Raw genomic sequence first — 15,782 nt, 5'->3', positions numbered from 1 at the left:
CGTCCATAGTTCCACTCTCCACTCTCCACTCTCCACTCACGCTTTTCAGGGCACTGCAAGTAGCTATAATATGCTCAAATTCATTTCTTTTAAGATGGGCCGGCCCTGATGGGGATCCCTTACGTTTTTTAAGTATGTCAGGGAACCCGAACCATACAAAGTGGAGGTCCCAACGTTGACTCTGACCGCACCACATCCGATTCTCCACGTTGAAACTCAGCAAATGCTGAAATACAGCAGGACCACGTGTCGATATTACAGTCTGAAGAATTCTCGTAAGAGAAAACAGGCATTTCAAAATCAGATATTAAGAGAGTGGAAAAATAATACAGAGAAACGAAACAAAGTATGTCTTACGGATAACACTTTTAAAATTTCTTACTTTGTATGTATTAATATAATTTATATTTGGCAGGCTACAACACTTCACTGGGACTGACAAGCAATCTCGCTTTGAATTTGCTACAGTGACAGGAATATGAAAAGAATTATCTCAGAAATATCCTATTATATTACGACGCAACCTCCACGGGACAGATATTACAGACATAACAGCCTAATGTGTGGTAACAGACCACCCTAAGGAGAACTGCATCATGAAAGAGCCATTTCTAAAGCGAATGTACGGAAATAACTCATACAACGTAAAATGATGGGTCCGTCTTTCTTCTCAGAATATAATGAACAGTAATTCGTATCTGCATATGCTAAAAAATTACGCTTCCGCACAATTTGAATAACATGCTAAAATCGTTTCCCACCCCAAATATTTTTTATTGCTAGTGGGGTGGGACTAAGTCCCTTGTACTGCGGCCACTTCTGGCCTATTGTACCAGCCCCAGATGATAGGTGAGGGTGATTGTGGAGCAATTGGTGGAATGAAGATTGGCAGGGGAAACCGAAGTACTCGGAGAAAACCTACGCCAGCGCCACTTTGTCCACCACAAATCCCACCTGACCAGACCCGGGATCGAACCCGGGCCGCCGCGGTGGGAAGGCAGTGATTAACCGCTTGAGCTATGGCGCGAACATGCCACCCCCAATATCTCGGCAATTTCTTGGGGCAGTTACTAACTGCTGAAATTTGGGTAGAGATGGACAAATTTCTTGGCCTGCCCGTTCACCAGAGCTCATCGATTACATTATTGAGTCTGTTTGCGAGGAAGGGGTTTTGTAGAGGACAAAATGTACGATTCAAGAAGTCGCTACAAAAGTTTAAAGATAACTGTTTAGTTACCCAAGATACGACGAAACGCAAATAGCAGTAACTGAAATACAACCTGGATTTATGTCGAGCTACAGACGAAGCTCATACCAAAATAATACTCGTACACCCAAAGCGGAACAAAAATTGTGCCATTCTTTTATAGATCATAACTGCTTTGGCTGGCCTCTATTACCGCATTCAACAGATCTCTGACTCTGAAATATCCGTAGACGTTCTGTTCCTCAGGATGTCATCGAGTCTGAAAGAAAATTTAAAACAATATTTTAAGCAGTACTCACCAGAATCGTGGTCCGCCGCCGCTCGTCTGGAGGGAGAGGTTTTGAGGCCCGGTGGTGGCTGTTTCAGCACAGCAAGAGGTACAAGACCTTCAGGTGGGGAGTCGACTGACGAACCGGAGGTGGGCATACGGACCAGGCACCAGTCTGGTGTTGCTGTATTCAGCTCCAACACCTCCACCTGCTGCCCCTTGTGGACACTGAGCTCCTGGCTACCCGCAGCCGCCACGTGATCTGCGATCACCCACGTCATCTCCACACCGGGTGCCTGCAAAGGACAACAGAGATTCTTCGCTTATCCGAGAAATTCTCTTAAAAGTCACCATCAATAAGCTGGGCGGCGAGAAAGTTATTTTCTGGTTTTGATTTCCATTTAGATCACGGAAGCAACATATACCACAACAATTTCTGCGTTCTACTTTACGATCAAATACATAGCGGGCGCATGAAGGGACAGTCGAACGTAAGGACATGCAATTATCCATGTGGCATAGGGCGGAGTTCAATGACCAGTTCTGTGAATAGGGTAATAAACCTCCGGGTTCTGAAAAACATGGAATATTTGTTAAACTAGTCGAGCGACTATGGGCAGGCGATAGTGCAGCTGATTGAGGCACTACGCTACAACTTGGGAGGTCGTATGTTCGGCTCCCATCGAAGTCACTGGATTTTTCAATTGACTTAATCCTTCCAGCCGCACTATGACCCTGGGATCGACTTAGCCTCTAACGGAAATGAGTACGAGGAATCTTCCTGGTGGGTGAAGGGTGGCTGATAACTTCACCGCCATCCGTGAGTCGATATTCCTTTTTACCTTACATGAACGACTATTAACTTCTCACGAAGAAATACATTAACATATACTTTAAAGACATAGGATATGAGACCGCTGAGTGGATTCAACTAGCTCAGAGACCTGTGGTGGGTTCTTGAGAAAAAAGTAATTAACTTTCAGGTTGTAAGATTTGAGGCTTTCACGGCGGTGACTATGAAGAAAACAGTCTTCTGGGATTTGGCACCGTGTATATGTGGTGTTAACCGACGTTTCGGAGGAACGTATCGCCCCCATCTTCAGGGTTGAAGAAAAAGTTTAAGAAATCTGCAAGCGACAACACCGTGAGAAACGGTAAAGCAGACTGCTTGCAGATTTCTTAAACTTTTTCTTCAACCCTGAAGATGGGGGCGATACGTTCCTCCGAAACGTCGGTTAACACCACATATACACGGTGCCAAATCCCAGAAGACTGCTTTCTTCAACTTTCAGGTTCCGTAACAAGTATAAAACTCTTGGCCAACTGGGAGAATATTAGCCTCTCAATAAGGAATCTTCTGCATGGGCTTAGTTTGTTGGCTGCAACTGGTTAAAGCAACAGCTCGTGTTTGACAAACATATACCTAACGCAACTCTCTTAAATGTTTCAGTCTTCATTTATTTGAAAATAGCGGGAACGGCACAGTTTTTGAGCTGAAGACAGACAAGCATTTTCCGAAAATGCTTCCTGTAAGGCCGCTTCGCGGTCGTCGAAATCTTATTTAAATTTGTCTACTGCTCAATTCTGGTTCATTTATGGTTAGTAACTTTCTGAGGCCTGAGAAAGTTGCGGAACTTTTTTTTTTCTGTAGCAATTCCATCTTGGTTTCTGGTCTTCCCACCGTGATTTTTCTATTCTAAAAGTGTTAAAACAGACTCAGCACAAAATTCTTATCTTACAATTACGATCTTCTGGGATGTGAATCAAAATATACTCGTCGGCACTACAGAAAAAGGCGCAAATCCCGCAAGACCGCTGTCTTCACTTTCACTACCGTAAGATACTCTGATTCCATTTATTTTCAGCTGTTGGAGACAATTTACGAATTCAGGTAGAGTACGGTGAATTCGGGCATTGCCGGACTTCAAAACCTCTTTGCACAGGGAACGCGGGATGGAAGCTTGGCACAGGAAGACACACCCGTAGCCTTAACACGCACTTCCGCAACAGCTCTCCTACTGCATAGACTTCAAGTCCGACAGGTTTATTGCTCTGTTATCATTGTCATTTTGTTTTACGTTACGTTAAGTCGGGATAGCGACTGGCTACGGGCTGGACGATCGAGGTGTCGGAGTTCGAGTCATGGTGGGGTCAAGAATTTTCTCTTCTCCACGTCGAACAGACCGGCTCTGGGGCCTATCCAGCCCCCTATCCAGTGAGTACCGGGGGTTCTTTCCAGCACCAGTGCTCCATTAATCATTGCTACCAAACCGGGAATACAAATGTTGGTATGAAGACGTTATGTTACATAAATTTTACACTTTTTAGAAAAAAAAAACAAGAACTTTGCATATTATCAAAAAATATACTAGTATTATCGTACATTATTTCAGACACTATACACGTATAAACGGTCACTAATGAAGCAGCACCCACCTCACAAGTTCGCATGTCCATGACGTTGTTCGAAATCAATACCCGTGGTGCTGGGGTGGCCTCTAATACCATAAGTTTACACCAAGCTTCGCGAAAATCGGTAAACTGTTTACAAAGTTGAAAAGGGGAATACACAGACGCACAAAACATGGTGATTTCACATCTGGATTTTCCTTAACGAAGATACTAAAAAGAGCTAAGAAGATAAATGACGTGAAAGGTTGCTCAGTAGGCCTGAATAAGCACAAGGAAAGTAGACATGTTACAATGAATACTTTGAAGTCTGCAAATAAAGCCTGTCGGAAATTACTTTTTGAAGCATTAACTTTATGCTTAAAGTTGACAAAAGTTTAAATTAATACCAGGAAGTGGCAGAACGTTTCTTTCGAGCACCCATGGGTGTGGAACGGATTCATGTAGCCGAGGATAGGGTTCAGTGTTCCGCTCTGGAGGACTTCAGAAAGTAGTTCTCAGTCTTACTTACTTACTTACTCATGAAGCTGAGCCCTTCTTGAGTAGCCGCAATTCTGCAGCTACTCAAGAATTTCCCAGCATTTTATGGAACCAGAAGGTTCATTACCGTGTTCACAACAGCCCTCCACTGGTCCCTATCCTGAGCCAGATCAATCCAATCAATACCATCTCATCCCATCTCTCTAAGATCTATTTTAATATTGTCACGTGTTGGGTATATCACGCAACAAATAACTTTACGTGGGTCTCGGATTTAGCGAATCTTTATTGGAAACTCACACTTACACACCTTACAATTATTATCACTTGTGGTATCACGTGACTTCTGCGACATCTCGAATATCCTTGGCGGCGGCTATTCCAAGACTTCTTGCTGCCGTCGGTCTGTATTGTACGGCGACTACCTTCCAACAGTGTCCCTGTTCCGTGTGCAATTTCCACTAGCACGTTAGACTGCGCGTTTCCAATTTTTAACATCTACCAAGTTACTATAGGATTCTGACGATGGTGTATAACACACTGATATATTGGGTTTTTGGACTTTATCCATCGTCCTGGTTTTTAAGATAACTACCATATTTACGCATGTATAGGCCGCGCGCGTGTATAGGCCGCAGCACAATTTTCAGACAGAAATTATAGAAAAAATAATTTTCATGGAATATTATTTCAGGAGTATTACACCCTGTATTACTAATTATGAATATATTTTTTTTTAAATTAAGTGTGATTTCGAATATTTCGAATATAAGCCGCACCCCAGTTTTCCTCTTGAATTTTTGGCAAAAAATGTGCGGCCTATACATGCCTAAATACGGTAATAAAAACACGACGTTTCGGAAACTGGATCTGTTTCCGAAACGTCGTGTTTTTATTAGTTATCTTAGAAACCAGGACGATGGATAAAGTCCAAAAACCCAATATATCTACAAAGGCATTCATCCAGATTTTGTAGGCATGTTTGTTTTGCCTCCATAGAAAATGTCACATGCCTAGTTACATTTCTTCATTAGGTTTCGCAGTCAAACCGAAAATTAAGTGCAGCTTCCAGCTATCACATTCACCAAAAATGCTCAATCAAAAGCTACATATTCTTTTTATATCCCATATCATATACAGTTTCAAGATCCTACAGTGATGTACTAGGGTAGCTACCGTGTTACATGTTCGCATGGCCGCCATATTAATATTACTGATAGCATGAAATTGTAACATAATGGCACCAAGTTTCTCGGAATTTCTGGGATAGGATGCCATTCGAGGGGTGAGGGGGTACCACCACAACTGTGTCTATGGTTATATAGAGGTATACTGGGATAATAATGAAAATATCCATTAACACATTTTTGTTCTGGCCAAAAGGTCACTAATATTTTGCTGAAGAGAAAACAGAAAATGATTCTGCTAATGTCTTGTTGGCTGCCATTAAAACGTGTTTATAAGGCCGCTGCCTAGCAACGGCCTCTCTTCTGGTCCTGCTTCCCCGGCTTTATCAGACATGTCACATTATAATATTTGTACAGGACGCTTAACATTGCCACGTAACATGAAAGCTGAAATGAACCTTGAATTGTTAAAATATCCACCAAATGTCTCGATCCTACTTTCTAACATGACCTGCAGAACAAGACAACCACTGCGCCTTGTCAACCCATTTCGTCACATGCGAGATAATCGTAGAATTTGTCTTCCGCTTTCTTTAGTTCTCCACCAGAGGCATCACAATCACAGTTCCATCCACAACGAAGATTACGACATCCCGCCGCTAACCAACTTCCCTGCCATCTAGTGGCAAACGTTCGAATCATATCAACATTGGCTGTGACATCTAGCGGACCGGATGCGATAGTACATAAATTTTTCACTTGCGTCTTTGAAGGGAATTGCTTGTTATCGGAAGTTGTTAAGAGTCTAGAATTATATTTGGCACTGAAGAAAACTGTTCTAAAATAACATCTTTCCAAAGTTCTGCTGAACCCTTCGCAATATTCTGGTAGTGCGAAACGCACAGGAAGTTTCGCGTTGAGATAACAGATTATGCGCCCCACTTCAAAGAATTTCGAAACAGATGGCATTGAGAAAAATACGACAGGAAATGTCTATGCCCTTCAACTCATCTAAAGATATGGCGATATGGAGAACGGCACTGTTAGGAACTGTAGTTGGGTAAGGCAGGAAAACAATTCAATTTATCATCTTTTGAGATACGTTCTCCAATGCTCCCTTACTGTCCCTTCAAGTTTAGCTCTATCCGGACTCTTATCAAATGAAAAACTAAAACCTTGTCATTATCTGACCAAATCTACTACTACTACTTGAAAATCATACGAACTAAAATGTAACCCCCCCCGGCACATTGAAAAAATGAGTTATTTTGCTATCATCCTCCAATATAGGTCTCCCGAGTGGTTTCTTCCCCTAAAAAAAAAAACTCCGTGGCCTGTAGTCCGCAAGCGAACTATACCGACCGAAAGACCACCGCTTGTCGGCGAAGTTAGTGCCAACTTTTGCGGATAGAGGGTGTCGTGTGGTCAGGGGAACGGATCCCCACAGCCGTTAATCTCGGTTTTCTAGACCAGATCTTCCCCTCAAACACTTCGGTTAACACTACATACGCATTTCTAATCCTAAAGCGTGCTACATGTCCCGCCCATCTCGTCTTCACTAATTTAATCATTGTAATGATATATGGTAAAGAGTATCATTAAGGCAATCAATAGGTAACGGTTTCTAGCTCCCTGCTACACTCGCACCAAGTGTCACACATATGTAGTACAACAGTCGTCGGGAAACACATGTACCGACCATACATGAATTTGAAATCTGAGGTTTCCAGCGCGGCGAAGAGTAATATTGTGGCCTTCTGGACTATGACATCACGTAGCCTTAGTGAGAGGCCCCCAACTTCTGGGTACAGTACGAGGGCAACAAAAATTCTCAGAATTTAATCTACTCCTAATTACTTCGTAGATAAATAAATTTCCCATTTGATACTTTCGCTGCTGAATACCTCCTCTTTTCGCATTTTCAATACGATTATGTCCCATATCCTCATGTCGACTTGTTACAAATACTGATAACCTCAATTATAAGCCTGAATTACTTAATAAAGACGGGACGGAAACTGATGATGCTCTGCGGGACGAGTAACTCCCAGGGTTCGCACAGAGCGGGGTTGCTCCGGTAGTTACGGGCATATCTTTCTTTCTGAGAGAATCTTGAAACATCACTACAATGCCCTATTAGGCTGGGGGCATACGAGCGCACAAAATGCGTCCGTTGTAACGAACGTACTTTATGACGGACGTTGCTGAGGACACAACACAGTTGTACAATGCGGTGCGTAGTTTTTTTGTCTGCAATGGAGCCAGAAGAAAAGCACAGCATTCGCCTCTCTTGTTTATTTCTACAACGGACGTCACGACGTTCGTTACAACGGACGCATTTTGTGCGCTCGTGTGGCCCCAGCCTTAGGCGTACATTCCAGGAGTGCTAAGGATTCTCTGAAAGTCCGTGACCATGACTGATTAATATGTTGGGCGCGGCCCTATGCAGGCCTATATATCGTTTTGAGTTTGCTCCACTTCCATACCCAAGGGATTTCTTGCCGGTCATTTTAGGACGCTGTCAGCATCTAGATCTCATATCATGAATGGTAGGATGACTGATGAATAATTAATTGAAAAGGATTTGGAATGAAGCGGTCGTGTCCTAATCGAATAAGACATTTGCCTGGAGAGACTAAGGAAAACGAGGGAAAACCTAAGTCAGGATAATTTGTGTTCTGTCAGAGATTCGAATCGAACACCTCCCGAATGTAAGTTTACAGTGTTACCGCTATACCAATCTGTAACGTGCAATCCGGTGACTGTGATTATAATGACATATTCGTTATCTTTCTTATTCTTACGGTCAGTGGCGGCGGTCACGATCGATACCGGGTTCATCCGAACAGTGGCCTGGTATCCCTAACCGCTAGACTGTTACCACTGAGCAGCGGCGGTCATCTCATGATATCTGCTTCCTCTTCTACTCCTGTTGCTCTCACTTGGGGCATAGAGCATCCGCGAGACGTTTCGTTTCACTTCAATTTCTTAATCTAAGACAGTCGGTAGGGCTTTTTGGAGGGGGGTCAGCCCGTTTCAAAGATGCTACCTAATACAAGCACAGAATAAACACAGACATCCATGCCTTAAGTGGGATTTGAACCCAAGATCTAAACGTTCGAGAGGGCGAACACATTTCATGCCTTAGGCAGCGGGGCCACTGTGATCAGCACCTCATGATATGGACATTGTAAAAGTAGTCATGTAGTAGTAGTATCATCTGGTGTAATGTAAAAAAGTAAAAAGTAAAGCTATCCTGTAACAGGCCATGAAGGTCCATAGGGTTGTGAGACGTTGAGGGTCCCACATTATCTAGACAATCTGCTCATAGATGGCGGTAAGGTTGTCAGCCTTACGCGTCGGCCGCGCTTTACTCCCAGGACAATTATTTAATTAATTCCTGGTACTCATTTCTGTTAGAGGCTGAGTCGACCCCAGTGCCATAGTGCGGCCAGAAGGATTAAGTCAACTGAAAAAAATCCAATGACCTCATCGGGACTTGAACCCGCGACCTTCCGGCTTGTAGCATAGTGCCACAACCAACTACGCTATCTCTTGGTGTAAATTTTAAAATTGTCTAACTTGGTTCCACACTAGATTGAACATTCATTTTCCGAGTGTTAAACTGGATTCCATCTAAGATATATTAAATATATCGTTTCTTTTTATATATTTCAAAAATAACTTTTGCTAACCACAGAACAAGTATGACCAACCTAAAAATAAATATCGAAGAAAGAAAATTATTAAATGTGCCTATAATGTTTAATATACATATGTGAACACGCTATCATTATATTTTCTTATTTAGTAAGAGCCTATACTATTAAATTTTATATGAATTATATCACAAAGGCTACACTATTACAGATTTCTCACAAGAGTAAAGAAAGTAATTGTGGGCCCTATTATTTGATGAAATATACTGAGGCACAAACATAATTGATTTTCTTAATATAGTCTTCAAGCTATAACACTGTAATGTACTATTTCCTTGTTCTCAGAAATCACTTTTATTTTACACCGTGTACCAAACATGACTGAAGGAACTGCACCAAGTGAAGTCGACAGGGCTTCATTTCCAGTCTCTTTTGCAGTCGACATCTCCAATTCACGACTTGCAAGGAGCACGGATTTCTTCGAACTGCGAAGAAAATACCGTCTCACCCGTTCCACACCTCCTCCTGTTACACGCGGATGTCCTGCACTCTTTCTTTTACAAAGGCACCCCGTTGTCTGGAACTTCTGATACCAACGCCTAATGCTGTTGGCAGATGGGAGATCACTCCGAAACTGTCGCTGAACAAAAACAACTGATTCAAGGTTCGTAAATTGCTGCACGAAAAACGCTTTCTTCTCCGAAGCCGCCATTTACTCTTTGAAACGTCACGGATCGAGAGAGGGGGGAAGGGGAGTCGGACTGCGCATGCGTTCAAAACTTGAGTACCCGCTGTCCCCGCTGTTACCTTCCATGTGGGAAACATACTTCTGCGTGCATTTCCAAAGCCGTTACGGCAGCTTGAAACCGCTCCAATAATTTTTGTACACGCTGCATTTGAACATGAAAAGCTTTTCATTCTCAACATCAAATTTTCTTTACTTACATCACTCTGCTTCTGAAGTCCTTACTTATTTCAATACATGGCATAGAGTCTAGTATCTAAGTTCGACATAAATTTCTTATTTTGAATTTCGTAAATTTGTATGGCCTATCCGACAAAAGGCATGATAGTGCTATTAGCTTTATACAATGGATGCAAGAACTACAGAAAAGATTAATAATACTGCGGGCTAGTTGACCACGTCTTACTGTTACAGTTTACAATTTACAGTTGAAAGCACAAGGCAAAGCGGAAAACAAATTACCCAACGCGGCAATTCTGTGATAACAGGCAATAGGTTTCCATAGTAACGACGGCTGACATGTACATACGCGTGCGTCGAGTGTGGGGGATCGTGACCTTTGTGTGATGCGTGTTGTGAATTTCACTCAACACGCAATCGATCCGTCACTCGCTGACATCGAACACGACAGACCAGATGCTGTAACTCTTTTAATATTAATTAATAACTCGAGGCAAGGCGACCGTGAAGGTCAAGGACCGAAGGACGTCCATAACGTTCGTTGTAACGGTACAACAAACCAATCTCTAAAACACTGTCTGCATCATTGTACAGATGCGACCAATGCAGAGGTATTATATTCTGGAGGTGACGGTACATGAATCGAATCCTGGCCATGTTACCGACCATACTCCACCTTCAGACTCGGCAGACCGAACGTTGAGGTGTATTGGTCAATAATTTGTATATGACAGGTCACAAGTTCGAATCTAGCCTCGGAAATTTGTTCTACTGACCGACCTTTTCGCGCTTTTAGTCAGTTCCTCCAGGCAAAAGTTGGAGATATCTTCATACCAGCCTCGGAACTTTGCTATACTGAACGACGTTTCTGCGATTTTTGTCAGCCCCCCCAGGCAAAATGTGAAATATCTTCCTCCCACACAATCATCATACCATTCTTTATCTGAGGCTATTGAACATATGCTGCTGACGGCATGTTGGCTTCAAAGATCTCGAGCGCACTGCACCAGGGCAGATCAATAAGCATTCTTCATCATATGTAACGTCTTCTTTTCCGAAGTACACTCGTCGGAACCTAACACACAACGAAGATGTAGGCTTGTTTTAAAGTGGATGGGAGACAATGGTTTCTGGCCCAGTGCAAACTAGGCGTTGTCTATGGGGCACTTGGCTATTATCGATAAATGTGGCTAAGGAATATATTATTCCTGTGCTTAACTGAACCGGTTACTCGCAACAGGGAACATATGAAATGGCAGAGGGGAAAGCATGTTCCATTTTGCAACTAACCGTTTCACTTGTGCGACGCCGTTATAATGTGTGGGGAGTACAGCAGTAGTTCCAAGCAATCCTAACTTCCATACCAAACGGAGGGCAGTAAAAGCTTCAAGCCCCGGCCAATTTATCCCGTGAAAAGAGCTCCTGGTGCCCAGTGGACAGACTGCGTGAGCCTCTGAGTAGATGTTGGCAATGCCGAATCCAAGAGTAGGCAATTATTTTTATTCAAAATGGTCTATTTCGAAATGACCGTCGCTAGGAGAATCTCAAAAATACAGTTACGAAGGCCGACTTGAAAAGTTACTGTCAGTTATTCTGACTAGATACATTTTATACATAACAGCATGGGGCATGGAAATGACATTATTAACAATCCAGATATAACACCATGTTGATGTTCTCAAGTTTTTAAATACAAACATCAAGCCGCACTCTGAGTGTCGCCACTCAATTTTCTCACATCCAGTTGCAGTATCTTCTCTTAAGCCCCAAGATACGAAGAAAATGGGGGAATGGAAATACACCTCATGCATTCTTAACCTCTGTCACAGAGAAAGGCGAGTAATACAATACAAACTATAGAAGCTTTACCCCGGGAGGAAAGAAACCAGGTAACAACTTGAAAGGAGGAAAGTTCTTCCATTTATCGGGAATCAAACCCGTCATCTAGCCCTCAGTCTGTCATTAAACTGAGTGAGCTACTGCAAGCCAGAAGGGTCAATTAAATTAAGAAGCGCGTGTAGAAGCCATTCTAAAATTGTCATTGCCATCAAGCTCTTGGTTTTTATGTATCCGTTTTTAAGATTATAACGGTTTTTCTATACGATGTGCCCGAGAGTAAACACTGTCAGAGGGCCGTGCTATTAATATCTAACCGTCGCAAACGGGACTAATACTTTAACAAACTCCGATGTACGTGACCACACGAGTACTGCAAACAAAACTGGTTATTATTCAAGCGGCGAGATTCATTTCTGTGTGCGACAGTTAACATATCTGAGTTACCACGAATTTCTCTTCACTTAAGATTCCCTTTTCTCAATCAAATTAGCAGCGCCCTCTTTCCAAACTCTCACTGACGCCGAAGCATTTGTCAAAAGAGTCATTCAATAACAGAATGTCAGCGACTCAAAACCACCCCATAAGGAGATGGGTCGGGTCTTAGAGATAGTCTTCACTGGTTAGGGACTGAACCCAAAAACATCCTACCGAACGGTGTTTTTATTTATGTGTATTTCAACATCTCACTTTAAATGACCAGATTCTTACGTCATGTAGAGTTATATATATAGTGTGAAAGAGGACGAAAAGCTAAACACGAATGGCAAGTCTTATATTATGCAAAGATGATGTATCAATTACAGCAGCTACAGAGCATAGGTGACAGAAACCGGCGACTTATTAAAGATTTTGAAGGAGGGATATGGTCTATTTGAAACAAATACTCAGGACATTCGCCTGTAGGCTATACAAAAAAGTATACGAATCCTCCAACTGGATAGCAGCAAATTCTCCACAGAATCCAACTGCACACAAGCCCAGAGGGCATCACAACTGCAACCAAATTCCAGAGACAGCTTTCCAGTACGTTAGAAGCTGTGTGCTATCGACGCCTGGAAGTGAACACGCGAGCACCTGTATAATTTTTCTCATCAGCCCAATGGATAATGAAGGTGAGTAACTACGATGGTGTACGAGTATTTTATAAAAGCGTTACAAGGCGGATGACTACAATAGCGCGAGCTAGGGTTAATTTAGCTCCACGCACATTTCTGTCGCCGACGAGTACCGAAACCTAGAAAGAGAACAAAAGAAGCCAGACAACTCATACTGTATATTGCATGGCCCTCATTTGTTCGTGTATCCTAGGTAGGCATGCGCATATACATGTGTGCATGTATGTATGTTTCCTACTGCATGCAGCATAACAGGCAGAAATGTGCCTTCCAACGGCTCCTCCACCAGCACGACGCTAGATTTCCAATTTACGTCGTATATTTCCCAAACTTGGCTGTACGTTTTATAACAGTGGTGGAAACAACAGACAGTTTACTGGTTTGGGTGATATTTTTAAATGTGCTTCAATATTGGAAATTATGAAAATGGACGAGGCTACATCAATCCCTGGGAAACGGTCCCCCAGTGCCCGTTGTATACGAAGCGTAGCGGGGCCCGGAGCTGGTGTGAACGCTGTGGAGAAGAGAAAAATGTCTTGCCCCTGCCATGAATCGAGCCCAGATTCCTTGGTCGCCTAGCCTATAGCCTGGCCACTATAACGAATGAGTTACAACAAAAACTTCATCGAGCGTCTTCATATCAGTGATAATTTCGGGTTTTGTAGGGTACAGACTCCGTTCTGCTGCGCAGTGCGCCGGCTGCTTAGCACTCATATTTCTCCAAGTGGCTGACAGGCTGCATACGTGGCAGGATTAACCTATCGTGTCTTCCAGTGATACTGCAATACTTGAATGTTCCGATGCAATATGTCCTCATATACTTAGGAGCGAGGGGCACGCGGTAGCGTAGTTGGTTGAGGCAGCACGCTACAAGCCGGAAGGTCGCGGGTTCAAGTCCCGATGAGGTCATTGGATTTTTTTTTTCCAATTGACCTAAACCTTCCAGCCGCACTATGGCCGTCGGGTCGACTCAGCCTCTAACAGAAATGTGTACCAGGAATATTCTTAGGGGTAAAGGGCGGCCGGCACGTAAGGCTGACAACCTTGCCGTCATCTATGAGCAGATTGTCTAGAAAATGTGGGAACCTCAACATCTCACAACCCTACGGACCTTTACGGCCTGTTACAGGGATACTTTTACTTTTTTATACTTGGGAGTGAGGTGAATACAGCAATAAATAATCACCAGTGCATGACGTACAATCACAAAACGAGGTGCTGAATTCGCAATATACAGGTNTGAACAAAAACAAGGTCGCGTGGAAGCATGTTGTGCTTTGAAAGAAGAGTCCCGAAATGCTCAAAACTTTTTTTCAGCGTTTTGCTGATGTTGCTGAGGTGAAGGAAAAAAAACGATGGAGGCGCTGTCAAGCATCTCAAAAGACGAATTTAGACAATGTTTTGAAAAATGGAATAAAAGACTAAACAAGTGTATTAGTGTAAGTGGAGAGTACTTTGAAGGGGATTGAAGGTTTGTGCTTAAAATTTGAATAAATAAGTTTAAAAAAAAAATAAGTTCGGTTTCTTTTGGGTGCCCCCTCGTATATATCATGGTATCATACAACGTGATTCTCGTAAATTACTGTCGGTGTTTTCATGGTCTGTAATTTTCAAACCGGAAATAATAAAATAAAACTGCTTATATAACATAAAAGTATCACTCAAAAAGTTTTATTTGACATAAGAAGTACTGGAAAGGCAGAATATACTCGTATCTCAGCTATTTTAATTTGATTCTTATTGAAATGCCGTCTGTTAACGTCGTTATCTCTTAACGATGTGTTTTCCAGATCATTGCCCATAACAGATCACTGACAGCAATAAATACGAGAGGAATCCAGTATTTTTTTTTATTGCTAGTGGGGTGGGACTGAGTCCCTTGCACTGCGGCCACTTCTGGCCTATTGTACCAGCCCCAGATGATAGGTGAGGGTGATTGTGGAGCAAATGGTGGAATGAAGATTGGTAGGGGAAACCGAAATACTCGGAGAAAACCTGCTGGGAAGCCAGCGACTAACCGCTTGAGCTATGGCCTAGGAAGCCAATAAATAAGAATTGACATATTTTACATACTTACTACCAACTCATTATTATGCACTCTCATTACTGAATCTCTTAACTTCCGTATAAAGCTGGCAACACCATCACTGACCCATTACAAAATGGCGGCCCCCACTTCAGACTGTACCAGTGAAGTGTCTTTCGATTTATGCTGATAAAAGGAACCACAGTAAAACGAACAGCAACCGTACTGTAAGGTACAAACTGCTTTGAAGCTACTTACATTCACCGTACTTACTGACTTAAACCGCATATTCCCTTTTTAGTTTACCATGAATTCAGCTCTCCAAACGTAACAGTTTTGTCCCGTTATCCGATCCCCTCTCCTGATACACGTGGCATGTCAAATACGCTCCAAAAGGCAGCACACGTAAGTTTTCGTGTTACTGTGATGAAGCGAATTGTGTTGATACAAAATGACACACGGTGCGTCTGAACAGAATAACAGCGGACAAGTGCGTAACAAAGTTACAACTCCTTGCTGCCCTTCACATGTCATTGCGCCTTTTCTTGTACGTGACGTCCAGAGAGTGGGCGACTTTAATCTCTGCGAGTAAATTAATTAAATGCAGTTACACTTACGCAGACAAACAATCAAGATTATGCATTCCGTAATTCCACCGGTCTCTCGGATATTCACTTCTATTCAGAAACTGACACACAATCATACGTAACACAGACCTACAGCTGAA

The 15,782-nt window shown here is 42.7% G+C and overlaps 1 protein-coding gene across 5 annotated transcripts in view; it reads right to left on the bottom strand.

Annotated features, from left to right (window-relative positions):
* Positions 1–15,782, bottom strand: part of LOC111864472 (kalirin) — a 768,927-nt gene that overhangs the window by 163,889 nt on the left and 589,256 nt on the right. For all 5 annotated transcript variants that reach the window (XM_023851737.2, XM_023851735.2, XM_033751441.1 and 2 more), the window contains one exon: positions 1,507–1,771. In XM_023851737.2, the coding sequence (XP_023707505.1) occupies positions 1,507–1,771 (265 nt within the window). The remainder of the gene's footprint in view (positions 1–1,506; positions 1,772–15,782) is intronic.

Source organism: Cryptotermes secundus, unplaced genomic scaffold, assembly GCF_002891405.2.
Source record: "Cryptotermes secundus unplaced genomic scaffold, Csec_1.0 scaffold737, whole genome shotgun sequence".
Lineage (NCBI taxonomy): Eukaryota > Metazoa > Arthropoda > Insecta > Blattodea > Kalotermitidae > Cryptotermes > Cryptotermes secundus.
The sequence above is the reverse complement of the archived record's forward strand: the minus strand, read 5'-3'. Positions and strand labels throughout refer to the sequence as shown.